This window comes from Juglans regia, chromosome 12, assembly GCF_001411555.2.
Source record: "Juglans regia cultivar Chandler chromosome 12, Walnut 2.0, whole genome shotgun sequence".
Lineage (NCBI taxonomy): Eukaryota > Viridiplantae > Streptophyta > Magnoliopsida > Fagales > Juglandaceae > Juglans > Juglans regia.
In genome coordinates, this window is record NC_049912.1 from 22,688,695 (window position 1) to 22,703,591 (window position 14,897).

The 14,897-nt window shown below is 33.7% G+C and overlaps 1 protein-coding gene across 4 annotated transcripts in view; it reads left to right on the plus strand.

The window, feature by feature from the left end:
* The window catches only part of LOC109005823 (BAG-associated GRAM protein 1-like), a 34,236-nt gene that overhangs the window by 2,484 nt on the left and 16,855 nt on the right, over window positions 1-14,897 (plus strand). For all 4 annotated transcript variants that reach the window (XM_035683434.1, XM_035683435.1, XM_018984870.2 and 1 more), the window contains exons 4-13: window positions 522-597; window positions 4,218-4,346; window positions 4,450-4,496; window positions 5,098-5,221; window positions 5,338-5,454; window positions 8,324-8,353; window positions 8,444-8,543; window positions 9,709-9,815; window positions 11,473-11,616; window positions 11,703-11,807. In XM_035683434.1, coding sequence (XP_035539327.1) covers window positions 522-597; window positions 4,218-4,346; window positions 4,450-4,496; window positions 5,098-5,221; window positions 5,338-5,454; window positions 8,324-8,353; window positions 8,444-8,543; window positions 9,709-9,815; window positions 11,473-11,616; window positions 11,703-11,807 — 979 coding nt within the window. The remainder of the gene's footprint in view (window positions 1-521; window positions 598-4,217; window positions 4,347-4,449; window positions 4,497-5,097; window positions 5,222-5,337; window positions 5,455-8,323; window positions 8,354-8,443; window positions 8,544-9,708; window positions 9,816-11,472; window positions 11,617-11,702; window positions 11,808-14,897) is intronic.

A 14,897-nucleotide genomic window follows, 5' to 3' on the forward strand; every position in this document is an offset into this window, starting at 1 on the left:
AAATTCTCAAAATTTCTCATAATTTCCTTCCCAAACATCACTCAAAACACAAAACACTTCTCGATTTCAAATCTTCAACTTTTTCATCTAATTATTACCTAAGAATTATCCAAACACAAAAACCAATACAACTTTTACAAACTTCAGAACAAAACACAAAAATCAATACAACTTTTTCAAACTTAAAAACAAAAATTATATTCAAACAATTGTTTAAATTTATAATATTTTTATTCAACTTTTTCTCCCTCCTTTTCCAAAACCCAATAAAACATCTTAACTCAAACAATTTCACTATTCACAGAATTCTGAAATACTACAAGTGTCCAAACGAGCCCTTAAAGATAACTACAGATTTTGCATGCAAAAATGAGCTGGATTGTAGAATCCTTATTTTTATATAATAAAAGTAGAATATTTTTGTACCTAAATGTGGTTTAGTTCTAACGTCTTGCTCTTAAATGGTGATGCATAGCTCAATTGTATCTACTGTTATCTAATTTTAGTTGTTACCATTGTAGTTCCATGGTTCCTGGTTCAAGAAACCCAATGTGGGGAGAGGAGTTTAATTTTTCTGTTGATGAGCTTCCTGTTCAGGTAGTTATAAGACCCTTTACTACTACTACTACTACTTTGTTTTTACTTTAACATGCATGTTCCTTTCCTTTGAGGCCTGGGCATCAAAACTCTAATTGGGCTTCGCCTATTCTCAAACTTATTAATAAAATTTCTGTTACTTAATAAAAAATAAAAATAAAAACATCTTAGTGATGTTTCATACAAGTTTTTTATTTATTCTGTTTTTAAATAAAACCTCTGAATTTTATTGTACTGCTCTCATTTGGGTTGGAGCACCACCTCCAAAGGGGCAAGAGGCCAGAAACTATACACCCTTCCACACTACTATACAAGTTGTTGGTTAGTTAGTTTGTTGATTTGTGTACTTGGGGTCCGTCCCCTTGCACGTCTAGTGAAATTTATATTTGTAAAATGTATTTGTTATTGTACTTCATCAATCTTTTTCATATGTAAGCATTGTACTTCATCACCTTTGAAAACTCATTTTTGTTTCCCGAATTTCTTTTTCAATAGATAAGTAAGCAATATTCTTAGACCCTTTTATATTATATTGTTCGAAAGTCCTCCCTTTATCCATAAATCTCCTAATCTAGGGAAAGCAATAGTTGATACTAGGTCATGGTTATGAGGTCAAGATCTTGAGACCTTTCTATTAATTTTATTTGCGTATTCTTTTGTCCAAGTTGCTGGTGGAAGTTGAGCTTCATGATTCCATCTTTATGTTTAATGTATTCATCTTGTAACTACAATCGAGGTAGATAGTTGATCCTACTGTTTTGGAAATTCAAATTTGTGTATATGGCATGAAGGAGGAATGATAACTAAAATTCTTTTTTTAATATATCTCTCTATTGACATTATAGTGTATTTATGAAGGTTTGTTCTATGAAATCGATTTTCTTCCCCACTTGATGACATATTGAATTTATTAATGTTTCACACGTGAAGGAAGAAAATAATGTTTTTTTAATGTTAACATAGATTGACATGTTTTGTTTCTTTACTGAGGTTTATTAAACCGAATTTTTTAACCCATCTGTAGTATGTTAATGTGTTCTTCTACATATATTGTTCTTTTGCATTTATATGTGTGGTAGCTTTTTTCAAAGTACACATGCAGTTGATCAAAAGCTGATAGCCCACATGTGATGGCAAAGTTGTACAAACACAAGCTATTGTCATTAAATAGGATTGCGGCGAGAAATTATGGTTCAAAATACACATTCTTGGGCTTGTTTGAGCCAGGGCTTATATCCTTTCTTTGTCAAGTTTATACCTCATTTGACCAAGAATTTATATCCATTGCTTGTCAAGTATCTAACCTAGTTTGACTTGACTCAAACTAGATGCTGCACAAATTTTAATTGTGAATAGCCAAAAACCTGGATAAGAAATAACCCGAGACAAGGGACCTTCTTTCTCCTATCTTTCTTTCCTTTCACTACTTATCGACAATTGACCCTTACACACCAGTGACGCCACTAATGGCAACAGTTCTTGCAAGCAATCTAGATAATGGACATTGACGACTGAGCTGACAACCATAAGAGGGCCAATAGAATGAACTGACACTAGTTACAGATGGACCAAACCAATCAACAATCATGCTTTTGGCTATTGAAAGGTGGTTTTTTAATCTATCCGATTGTTAAAAAAAAGTTAGTTTTTTCCCGCCTTTTTTGAATGGGAGGGATTATAGCCTCTTATGATGATATAACATGGGTTTGCCAATGAGGGGTGTAAGAGTGTCGATTTACCCTCTCATTTTTCAAAATTTTTTATATTAGAGGAATATATAATGGAATAGTGTATACTTTTGTGGTACACTCATCAGAAGAATACCCTCTTAACAATTGAAATCTTAGTCATATGCTTCATATGGGTCATTAGGGGCTCTCTTATATGGGCTAGGTGTTTTCTTGTATACGTCTAGTGTACTTGGTTACTCCTATTGATATATATATAAATATATATATATATACTAGGGAATGGCCCCGGGTGCGTTAGCCCCGGGGTGCACTTGACATAATGATTTAAATAAATAAAAAATGAATAAGTCAGTAGCTTATTTGTCTGGGAAAAGAAAATATAAGGTTAAAGAAACAAAAAAAATCTAGATTAAAAAAAAATCTAAACTTTAGCAAAGTATCTAACCGTGAGGCTATTAAGGGTCTTTTGGTAAAACATGATCCTTCCTTAAATTCTACAAGGGAGCTACACGTCAAATGGTCAAGGGTCTTAAGGACTTTTTGATAAAACAGGATCCTTCATTAAATTCTACAAGGTAGCTACACGTCAAATGGTCAAGGGTTTTAATGGCCTTTTGGTAAAACGGGACTTAACGGCAAAACAAGAAAAGTTAATGGAAAAACAACGAAAGTTATTATTCACAATTAAATAGCCACTTATTATAATAATAGAGTAGATATAATATTATTACTTACCAAAAAAAAAGAAGCTGTTTGTTAATTAGTTTATTGATTGTGTACTTGGGTTCAATCCCTTTTCCCCCTTAAGTTTCAATAAATGAGTATGCGATAAACCTTCTAATTAGGTGAAGGCAAGAGTTGATCCTGGGTCTTTAGTATGGGGCCAAGATCCTTAGACCTTTCTACAAGTACTGTTTCATATTTTTTAATCCAAGTTAGTCGAAGTTGTCTTTAATGATATCATTTCTATTGAAGTTAAAATTGGAACTCCTACATTAATTATAAAGCCTAGTTCCACCTGGTAAACAATCAATGTGGGACTTAGCACCCATGTACTGCCATCAAAATCCTCCTGCCTAATATGCTGCTTAATCACAATATTGTATCACAGTATCTATGTTTGTACATTTTTACTTTGCAGTATGATTAAAGTCAATATCTCATCCTCCCATGTTGGAGCTCACAATTGATGGAAGACAATGTATATTTGAGTCTAATGATGCTGGGGCCAAGATCCTTAGACCTTTCTACAAGTACTGTTTCATATTTTTCATCCAAGTTCATGGAAGTTGTGTTTAATGATTTCATTTCTGTCGAAGTTAAAATTGGAACTCCTACATTAATTATAAAGCACAGATCCACCTGGTAAACAATCAATGTGGGACTTAGCACCCATGTACTGCCATCAAAATCCTCCAACCTAATATGCTGCTTAATCACAATATTGTATCACAAGATCTATGTTTGATTTTTACTTTGCAGTATGATCAAAGTCAATTTCTCATCCTCCCATGTTGGGAGCTCACAATTGATGGAAGACAATGTATATTTGCACTATGCTTCAGAAGGAATTGTTGTAATTATGATTGGAACTCCTAGAATTACAAATAGTAATTCCAGCTAGTAAACTATCAATATGGGATTTAGCACCCATGTGATGCCTTCACTATCATCTTACCCAATGTGTTGATCAGTTTCAATATATTGCATCATGATCTTTATGTTTGTACGTTTGGAATTTGCACTATGATCATAGTTGATGTTTCATTCTTTTTTATGTTGGGTTTTCACAATTATTTATATGAAGGAAGGAAGGAAGATACTGTATATTTTTCTTTGCAGTATGTCGACATAGATTTCTTTGTTGACATACAAGTTTCCTTAAGTGGGTTTCATGTATATAACTGATATTTCCCTACTGACTAACAGATTAATGTGACAATATATGATTGGGATATAATTTGGAAAAGTGCTGTTCTTGGTTCTGTGACTGTTCCAGTTGAAAGTGAAGGCCAAACAGGTGCAGTTTGGTATACATTGGATAGCCAATCAGGACAGGTATCTTCCTTTTTGTTGGTTTTATTAATTTTATTTTGACGACCTCTTGTATCATTGGTTATTCCTTATAGAGACCAAAAAAACTCTGGTATTTGCTTGTCAGGTCTGTCTCCATATTAAAACAATAAAATTGGCCGTAAATTCTTCCAGGTAGCTTTTTTATATCTTTTTTTTTTATCAGTTAACTCATTGACCTCTCTCTCTCTCTCTCACTCACTCTCTCACACGCACACACACAATAGTTGATTTTTTGATGCTTTCCAGGTAGAAATAAGTGCATGAATTCAATTGGTCTTTTCTAATTTTTTTTTTCATGCACTCTAGGACCTAAGCTTAAGTATATGACTGTGTTGATGACATGCATGCATATCTATATTTGAGGGTATTGCATTTGACTTGACTCTAAATTTACTTTGGTAATTAACTTGTAACTGTTTTTTATAGGTAAATGATGATGACGGCAATAATAATCTTGTAACTTTTATCTATATAATTCTTGGACATAAATTTCCGTGCTTCTCGTTTCACTTTCTTTCAACTTGTGTACATCTGATGTCTTGCTATCACATCTAACCCGACAACGTCCTCTATACATTAAGAACATTTATGCTTAGGCTAATCTAATTAGTTTACTTCTTGATGTCTTATGTTGAATTGCTAGGTAGGACCCCTCAAGTATTATTGATGTAATCATATTTGGTTCTTGATAACAATTATTCTTCTATCAAAATTACTAAGATTTTACTGTTAGGGCTATGAATGGCTTTGTTGGAGCTCCTACTCGAAGAAGGATTTCTTTAGATAAACAAGGGCCAACAGTGGTTTACCAAAAGCCTGGGCCTCTTCAAACAATATTTAATCTCCCTGCGGATGAGGTGAGTTGCATAGACTCTGTTTTTATGGCAATTGTTTTCTCCTGAGCTCTCAAATAGCACTTATATGACCACAAATGTGTGGGGGTTGCAAGCCTAAGAAATTGTGTCTGTTTCAGGTTGTTGATCATAGTTATTCTTGTGCACTTGAGAGGTCATTCTTGTATCATGGCCGTATGTATGTTTCCGCATGGCGCATTTGCTTCCATTCAAATGTTTTTTCTAAGCAGATGAAGGTTAGCCTACCATTCTTCTTCCTTAGGTTGGCCCAATATTGTACTGGTAAATCATTCATTTAAGGAATCAGGAAAATTTCATTAATGCAATTTAATCTTTTCAGCTCAGATACCAAATCAACTGGTCACTTTCAATGTGCTCAACTTGCGATTTGGTGCAAGTATTTTGTGTATACATTAAGCCCAACTTATAAGCTCTATAGAATTCTACTCGTTAGGGTGCAGTTAGAGGTGAAAGGGCAAGTTTAGGATGAGCTGTAAACCCTGAAATCTTGAATTTGGTTCTGCCCTAGGAGTTCCTTTGGATCACCTTATTTGAGGTTCTAGAGGATGGGGATGTGTTTATGGGATTTTCCCCCAGGGATGAGTCCAAATGGTCCTACCTTGGTGGGGTTTCATGTCTTCAAAAAAAGTTTTATTTATTCTCAATGTAATGGAGTAGGATTCATGTCTTGGGTTATTTTTAAAATAAGTAGCTTGATTTATTTGTCACATGACAATGGTGTGACTGCATTCAGCTTTTCACTGAGGTCAAGTGATGCAGGCAGCTAGAAGCCCATGACAGAGCAATATTAGAAGTATTGGAATTCTTAAAACTAAGTTTGATTATGATACGGGGCCTATGGTACCCTTTGTAGGTTACATTAGTTATTATTGAGTATTGATTCTTACATTTACTTTATCTGCATTAGGAAGTCTCGGGTCTATTTGATCCTAGTCTTATAGAATGTTAGGAGGAGTCAAGGGTATTTCTAGAACTTTTAGATTTCTAAAACAAGTTTCAGTCCATTGGCTGCTATTATGGACTTTGTTACGATATTAGATTTAATTTGTGGGAGGTTTTGGTAGTAGTTAGTTTGGACTTAGTAGTCAAAGCCCATGGATTTTTATGTGATTTTTTACAAATTATGCTTTTGAGATTTGTGGATGCTGAAAGAACTCTTTAAGTGCATGCATAGGGAATTTGGTGTGATGCTTAGATGCATCTTCTTCTGTTTTTCTAGTAGTATTCCATCAAATTCCAGCCAAGATTTCACATATAAAATAAAAATAGTTAAACCATCAAACCACCCATCCATGAAATAGATCCCAAACAACCACTGAAACCATAAAAGTTTTCCCAGGTTAGTGTCCATAGCCCATGAATTGCCACTCCGAATCCCAAGTTTTCCCCTTTTCTTATCCTCAAACCTTAGCCTTTCCCTCTAGACTAAATCTGAAGTTGTTGTAGGGCCCTTTGGAGTCACCCTTGGGGAGTAAACTGCGGATACCTAACCACACCCACCAAAACTATGTAGTAGGTAATTCTGGGAAACTGTGTGAAATCAAACTCAGGAGGTCCAAGTCTACAGTTGTAATACCTTGGATTGAGTATAGGAATGTGGTGAATGATATCCCACATTACTTGGGAGGAAGAAGTTCTCTCCCTTTATAATAATATCAATTGGCTATGGTAGTCACCTTGACTGTTCTTTTGGAGTATAGGTTTGGGCCTCCTTGAATCGTACTTAATGCCAAGCCCCAACTAGAAATGCACGACTTGAGCCATGCCAACTATGATGGAATGGCCTAACGAGGACATCGGGGGAGAGATTGTAATACCCTAGATTGAGTATAGGAAGGTGGTGAATGAGATCTCACATTGCTTGGAAAGGAGAATTTGTTGCACTTTATAATGATTCCGAGGGGGGCTTTCCTTTAGTCGTTACAACAGCTCATTTTAAGCATGCCATTAGACCACTCACCCCAACGGGTTGCTAATATTAATATTTGATGTGTTTTGCCTTTTTACCTATTAAAAAAAGGTTGCTACTATATAAACTCCTGCAACTAACTTCTTTGTTTCCATCACTTCAAGTATCACATTTTTCTAACGTTTGGTCACTTTAAACCCTTTTTAGAAATTAGCCTAGGTTCTTTCATTGCTGCTACCATACATCATCAAGAGAACTGTTATAAAGCAATTTGATTGTGATAGCTCTACACAAATGTTGGCTTAAGTTTTTGTCTTTAATGAGTATGTGCTATGCTATTCTGAATAAGTTATAAATGGAAAAATAGTCAAGCCAAACTCCAGCTTCCATGTGTGTTCTTCTATACTTGTTTACTTAACAAAGCCTTAACATACTTAACGAAGCCTCACGTAAATCATTTTGAATTGGCTGTATGAGTTATATCCTGCACTTTAGCTTTATCTGGGAGCATACATTTTTTCTACAAACTTTAGGGTCTTCAAAAGGAATGAAGTGCCTCTAATTTGTGTTGCCTCCATATTTTTTGCAAATGCATATCATCAAATTAGTTACCCTCTTCTTGACCAGATATTAACTGACTACTCAGGAATTTGTACCGTTGAACTTGCTTTTCTCATACCAAACTCTTATTATCTGCTAGGCATTTATTACTCACAAAGCTTTCATGGAAGCTAATTGCATGATGTTGAGGTCGAATTGTAATCCCTACCAATGTGATCCATCTTATACCAGGGGAAGTAAGATAATATGGAAGGAAATTTTTGTTCAGACTACAGAAACAACTGTTTCTTAATACCTATTTTTTTTTTTCTATATTGTAACATAAGTATTTGAGTATCATATTTTCATAGTGTAGTAATTGTTAATATGTACAATAGATATTTTTTTTATTCTGTTATTTATTTTTCACATCAAGCAATGTTAGTGGTTTCCCTTAATTTTATGTTATTCATCCTCCAGGAAGAAATTTTGAGATACATGTAATCTGAGTTTTTTCACCTAAATTTATTTGACCAATGATTTCCTTGATTTTAATTTTGGGATTGTAATTATAATTGTAATTTCCATAAGAGTACATCATTCACATTAGCTATGTTTCTATTTCCATTTGGCAGGTGCTTATACCGTTTGAAGATATAGATGAGGTACTTTTGTCTCTCTCTCTATCTCTCTACCACATGGTTTAGCAATACGTAGTGCTGATTTTTTTATGGATTTTGTTTTTAATTTTGAAGATACGAAGGAGTCAGCATGCATTTATTAATCCTGCTATAACAATTATTTTACGCATGGGTGCTGGTGGACATGGCGTACCTCCTTTGGGTAGTCCTGATGGTTAGTGATTATTTCTAAATGCTTGAAGGGTTTTTATTATTATTATTATTATTTGAGTTCTTTAAGTTTGGATGAACATATTTTGCAATTATATAGCAGTTTTTATGGTCATACTTTCTATTCTTTGCAAATTGTTTCTTAGGTAAAAAATTTACCTTAGAATTTTTTAAAAGAAATTATGCCTTTTCTTAGTGATGCAATGGGTTTAGCTATTTTGTAGGTTGTTTGTCAAGTTAGAATAGGGTGCTAGAGTGTGCATCCACTGAATTTAATAATAATAATATGGATTTTAGCAGTTGACCTGATTTTCTAGTTGAAATCGAAATGTATTCTTTGATATTGCGTATTTTACGCATTGTGATTGTATGTCCATTCCTAATTTTTATTTTCTTATTCCAGCTTATAATTAATAATGAATCATGTCATGAGATTCACTCACTAGTCTTGAGTTGCATACAGCTTCTGGAAAAGTGCCTCTTCCGTTAGAATCTTGATTGTATGCTAGATTTACAGTATTTATGAACTCTTTTTCTTTTCTGTGTGATTGTATTTGTTAATTATGTTTGTGCTTGTGAAACTGGCATTGTTAATGTAAAACTTCTAGCATTTCGTTTGGCAACCCTACCACAAGTGCGCGTAGCATCTTGGATCTTGGTTGGTAAATTGGTCTGCCAACGCCTTGGAATGGCCTTGGTTGATTTCTGCCTGAATATGACTTTTCCTTTTGTTACAGACGGCAGTTAAGAGATCTACTTTTTGTAGCAATGTTAAGTTGTTCATCTCGGATTGATATGTTTCATTTTACTGAATAATGCTTAAATTTGGTAGTTAGAACTGTAGACAACTAAGTAAGAATTACTATTAGGAACAAAATATCTGGCTTTATATTTTGTTTTGTGTTTTGTTTGTTTGTTTGATTTTACCCCCTCATAACTTATATGAAAAAGAATGTTCATTATAGCTCCAGATAGGCTAAACTTCTATCTTCTGGAATTCCATTAATGATTTGGTTTTTATTTGTGATTTTTTTCCCAAGCTGATGACTGTGTTATTTGGGGGAGTTCTTTTAGGAAACACCCATCATCAGAGGGTTCGAATCTTTATCAATAAAGTTGGTCTGTTAAGTTGTGTTTATATGCCTTCATTTTTCTTTGCCATTTTTCAGGGAGAGTCAGATATAAATTTGCATCATTTTGGAACAGGAATCATGCATTTAGAGCTTTACAGCGTGCAGCAAAGAATTTCCATGACATGTTAGAAGCTGAGAAAAAGGTCCATTTCTTGTACTCTATAAGTTCTCTTTTGATATTGTTGAAGGAATTTGCATATGCAGGAGCTTGGTCGTGGATGTACAATAGATGAGCCTGATTTGAAATTTTGTAGAAGAGACTAAACATCAATTAATTAGTAATTTTAAAAGTAAATATATTTTATTTTAGAAACAGCCAGACATTATTCAGTGCGACATTTTGGTATTGTGCAATATTCTGACTGCGAGTTTATAATCAGAGGTCTTTCAAATTTGTTAGGCTTTGTGGGTATCTCATTTTGGCATGTGCTTAATTCGAACATAAATGAATCAAGCCATGAAAAGGTTAGCCATTATGTAATTCTAGATTCATTTAATATAGATTCTGAGTTATAGGCTGTTGATGAGACATGCTAATATATATATATATATATAAATATATATATATATATTGTGCTTATCAATTACTTGGTGACTAAATTACTAGAATATATTTGAAGAAAACATACAATTCTATGACTTTGATAGTTTGTTAACCTTGATGATTGATAATTTTTTTTAATACTTGTGAGACTCTGGATCTAGTTTTCATTGTGAACATTACTAAGGCTAAGGAGCTAAACAGGCAAAAAAATAAAAAAATAAAAAAGAAAAAAAATGAAAATGCTGCTAAGTTTAAGCTGTTAATCTATCATGCTATCATGCTGAGAGTCGGACACTAGGAGAGGATTATAGAAAGAGTTTTTTTGGTAGCATAACAGAATTATTGGAAACTTTACTCCCTCGATTCCTCATTCCTGTATGTTATTATTTTTTCTTTCTTGTTTTTTTAACAGCTTGAAAATGATGATGGGGGAAAGTATGATTCTAAGAACTCTTTATATAGGCACACACTTAAACTGTAAACTGCAGTGTCCTAAAAGAAATAACCTTTTACATCTTGAAGTGAATTGAGTGAAGTGTAAGCAAAGCACAGAACTCATGCACTTCTTAAGGAAGTGTTAGGCACAAAATAGAAATTTTTTATGTTTCATCAAAGTAGCAATTCCATTGATTCATGATATTTTAGTTTTTTTCACAGCTTTTGGTATATTTGCAAACCACATGCCCAATTTTATCATTTCTACGATGCTTGGGTATATTTTTTAGTGCACAGGAAAATTGGATTGATGAACTTTACTGTCCATTATTTAATTCAATTTAGGTCCAGATATTAACAAATTAAATAGCCTGTGTAGGAGCTTGAACAATGCTCTAACTTTTGTTAATCATCACTTTGTTTAAAAGGAACTGTATGTGCGTTGTATTTAGCAATGTCTGCTTTTCTTGGATCATACATGCGCCTGTGCTAGACACTTTGCTTCCAGCTTCATGAAGTTTTTGTCGCAAGTGTGGCTTGATCTTTTAGTAAACACTACCAATGCTGCATTTGCATCAGTGCATCAGCAACTGTACAGCTTATAGCTGGAAAAGGATACATCTCTGGTTATTGAATATTACATTGATTTGATGACTTTGAATTTTTGTAATGCACTATCCCTTTTAGTTAATTTCCTGCCGTTTATTCTTCATTTCGCCGAGGCTGGATTTCTTCTTGTTTAGCTTTAAATTTTCTGTTGATCTTTATACTCTCAAACTGCTTGGATGGTACATGTGATCTGGTGTTACTGTTATGTACAGGAGAAGGCAGAGTCAGCTCTGCGTGCACATAGCAGCTCTGTCAGAGGAAGTAAAACACAAGCTAAGATTCCTGAAGATAGTATGCCAAAAACTGGAAAACTTCAATCTTTTATCAAGGAAGAAGCTCTAGTCCCTATATACAATGTATGCATTGTTATTTTCCATTACCTCGCAGACATAGTTCCTAATCTTAACAATATTAGCTTGCAAGTAATTAATCTTCTCCGCAGGATGTCTTTCCATGCACAGCTGAGCAGTTCTTTAATATATTGTTGAACGATGATTCAAAATTTACAACTGACTATCGTTCAGTTCGGAAGGATACTAATCTTGTTGTAAGTAACATGCTAACTTATGGTCATCATCTTTTTTGTTTGCATATGTTTGGCTAATTAATTATATTTGGTCATCATCTTTTTTTATTTTCATGATTTCGTTGTATCCATCTCTAGCTCCTAATTGTAACTAGGCGTTCTCAATTGTATACTTCCTGTGTACTTGAGCTATGCCTAGTTCTTGATTTAACAAAACTTTATTTTTACTTATAAAAGAATTAATTAAAAGAATTTTTTACTTATAAAAAAATAAATATATTTGGCTAATTAAGTAACGAAGCAAATGGACTTATTCCATATGCAGCAAAACAGTGATATAGATATCAGTTGTGTACACCTTTTATCTGCCTAATATGCTTGGGCAGAACCTCTGCAAAACTGTACCACTGTCAGGTCACAAGACACAAACACGGTTTTGGTGTTGATAGCTTGTTCAAGGTGTCTCAGTTTATTCCCTATTTTTTCCTTTGAATATAAATATCGAAATTAATTAATGAAATGGTCATAAATGTTATTAAATCCAAGATTCAAGACGGACAGGAATCTGATGGCAGAAATATGTATAAAAGCATTTGCAAATAAGTCACTATAAAGGCCATGTTTGAGAATCACAGACGCCATAGTGTAACACCAGCCAAGTTTGTATGGATGAATAGGGAAAAGGGTAGCTTTGCTGGGACATAGCCAAGTGGATTCAAAGGTGACAGTGTTCTTGTCTCTGGTTTAGTAATCATTAAGTTCGCAATGTAGTTTAAAGATAATATGATCTTGGAACAAGAAAGGATGGTAGAAAAGATTTATGAAATGGTTATTTTCCTGAAGAGTTAATATCTAAAATCACCAAGAAATTTTTGGATCTCTCTCCCCCCACCCTCCTCTGTCTACATGCATAGTATACACACGAGGATAATACTTTCTACTGCATTCTTAGTCCTCAAGGGGGTAAGTTTTTCCGTGGAAAAGCACTACCGCTTGGGTGGCATTACTTGTGCAGACAGCAACTCTAATGAAGATCTGGCTACGTTTGGATGTTGAGATAAGTTGAGTTGAGTTGTAAATAGTAGTATTTTGTGGGTCCCGTTGAGATAGGTTTAACTTTTTTAAGTTGAGATGAATTTAACTTTTTAGGTTGAAATGTATGAAGTAGGTTGAGATAGTTTAAATTTTTTATGGGAAACTGAAAAAGTAGTAGGTCTCATCAATGATTGGTTTGAGATGAGTTGAGTTGGAACATGTAGGTTTGGGTACCAAAAGTACCTCAAGTATTCTCAACATTATCCACTACTATTCATTACTTTATTATTACTTTTCATCTATTTTTTACTACTATTAATTACTTTTCACTACTATTCAATATTTTATTATTGTTTTTTCACTACTATTCACAAACATTCTTAACACTTCTCAGGTATTCTCACTACCCAAACCTATAAGGGTCCGTTTGGATATTTAGAATATCTCACAATACTTGTGAATAGTATTGAAATAGTTTGAGTTAAGATGTTTTATGGGGTTTTGGGAAATAAGAGAGAAAAAATTGAATAAAAATATTATAAAGTTAAAAAAATTGTTTGAATATTATTTTTTAATAATATTATTTTTTTAAAATTTGAAAAAGTTGTATTGTTTTTTGTATTTTGTTCAAGAGTTTAGGAAATTTGTAATGATTAGGTAATGCTTAGATGAAAAAGTTAAATATTTGAAATTGAAAATGTTTTGTGTTTGAGTGATATTTGGATAGAAAATATTTGAGAATACTTGAGAATATCTGAGAAAGAATCAAGTCTTGGTAATGGATTGGTGTTATATGTGCAAGAAGAATGGGGAATCAACCATTATATTCTCTTGCTTGATTGTAAAGTGGCTAGGGCATTGTGGAATTCGTTTTCATTAATTTTTGGGATGAAATGGGTTATGCCTAAATGGGTGACAGTTAGTGAATTGCTAGAAAGTGCAGACGAGAGTAGTCCATGTCGGGCAGAAGTTTGGCCGATACCATTATGCCTAATGTGGTGCCTTTGGGTGGAACGCAATACCCAGAGCTTAAAAAACCTGCAGAGGACGGTTTTAGAGTTTAAATCTTCATGTTCAACTCTATTTATAGTTGGAAAAAGGCCCACTTGCTTTCCTTATTTCTCCTAAGTCTGATGCTTTCTCTTCTATATTTTTTTCTGTGTGCTTGGGTTGTACCCTGCTTCTCATAAAAGTCAATTCTCTTATAAAAATAAAAGCTTAATTTGTCTATCACTAGATTGGTTATCAAGTTGACCTGTGTTAGGTTAGTAAACACATGAGGTTTTTTCCTTATCGAAGGTGCATGTCTTATGTAAGACACTAAGTTTTCTATAAATCCTAAACACACTTGATTTTCGGGGCCATCTTGAATTCTTGATGCACATTGGTCTAGGTACTAATGGTGTCATCACAAATTTAGGAAAGGACACCCTACTGAATTCTAAGCTTCAGTGTGTTAATACTTATTTGACATTCTTCTTGATAGGAGCCTCTCTTGTATACATCCTGTGTGTTTCCACAGTTTAATAAATATTTTTTACTTATCAAGAAAAATAATTGTTTTCTATTCAATTTTATAAAAGTTTATAATTTGTTTTGAATTTTTGGTAATCATGCAGTTTTCTAATCACTGTCACCAAATGTACTCTTCATATTTTCTTTCATCTTTTTACTTAAAAAGGCACATTCCCTTTTATTGCCTTTCTTATATTGCACTTATCTGTACTAATATTCTTGTTTCTTAGACATTAATTCCTATGAAACTTAATTGCCTAATGTCCTGAACCAAAACGGTGTAGATGGCCTTCCAGTTAAGCTGACTTGATGTGGTTATGCTATTTTCTTGGCTCTATACCAACCACTTAAGAGTTACTGAATTACACGTTCTTACAATGTTCTGTGCTAAGTTTAGTGACAATTGAAGTGCTTTGTGCATTTTGAGCTAAATTATCAAAACTTAAGCTCCTCGAATGTATCCTAGGTGCACATTGTGTTGTTTTAGTCCCGTTTGGAGTAGGAAGAATAAAATTTTAGCATATTGTTTGCAGTTGTTCCCATACCATATTAATGACTGAG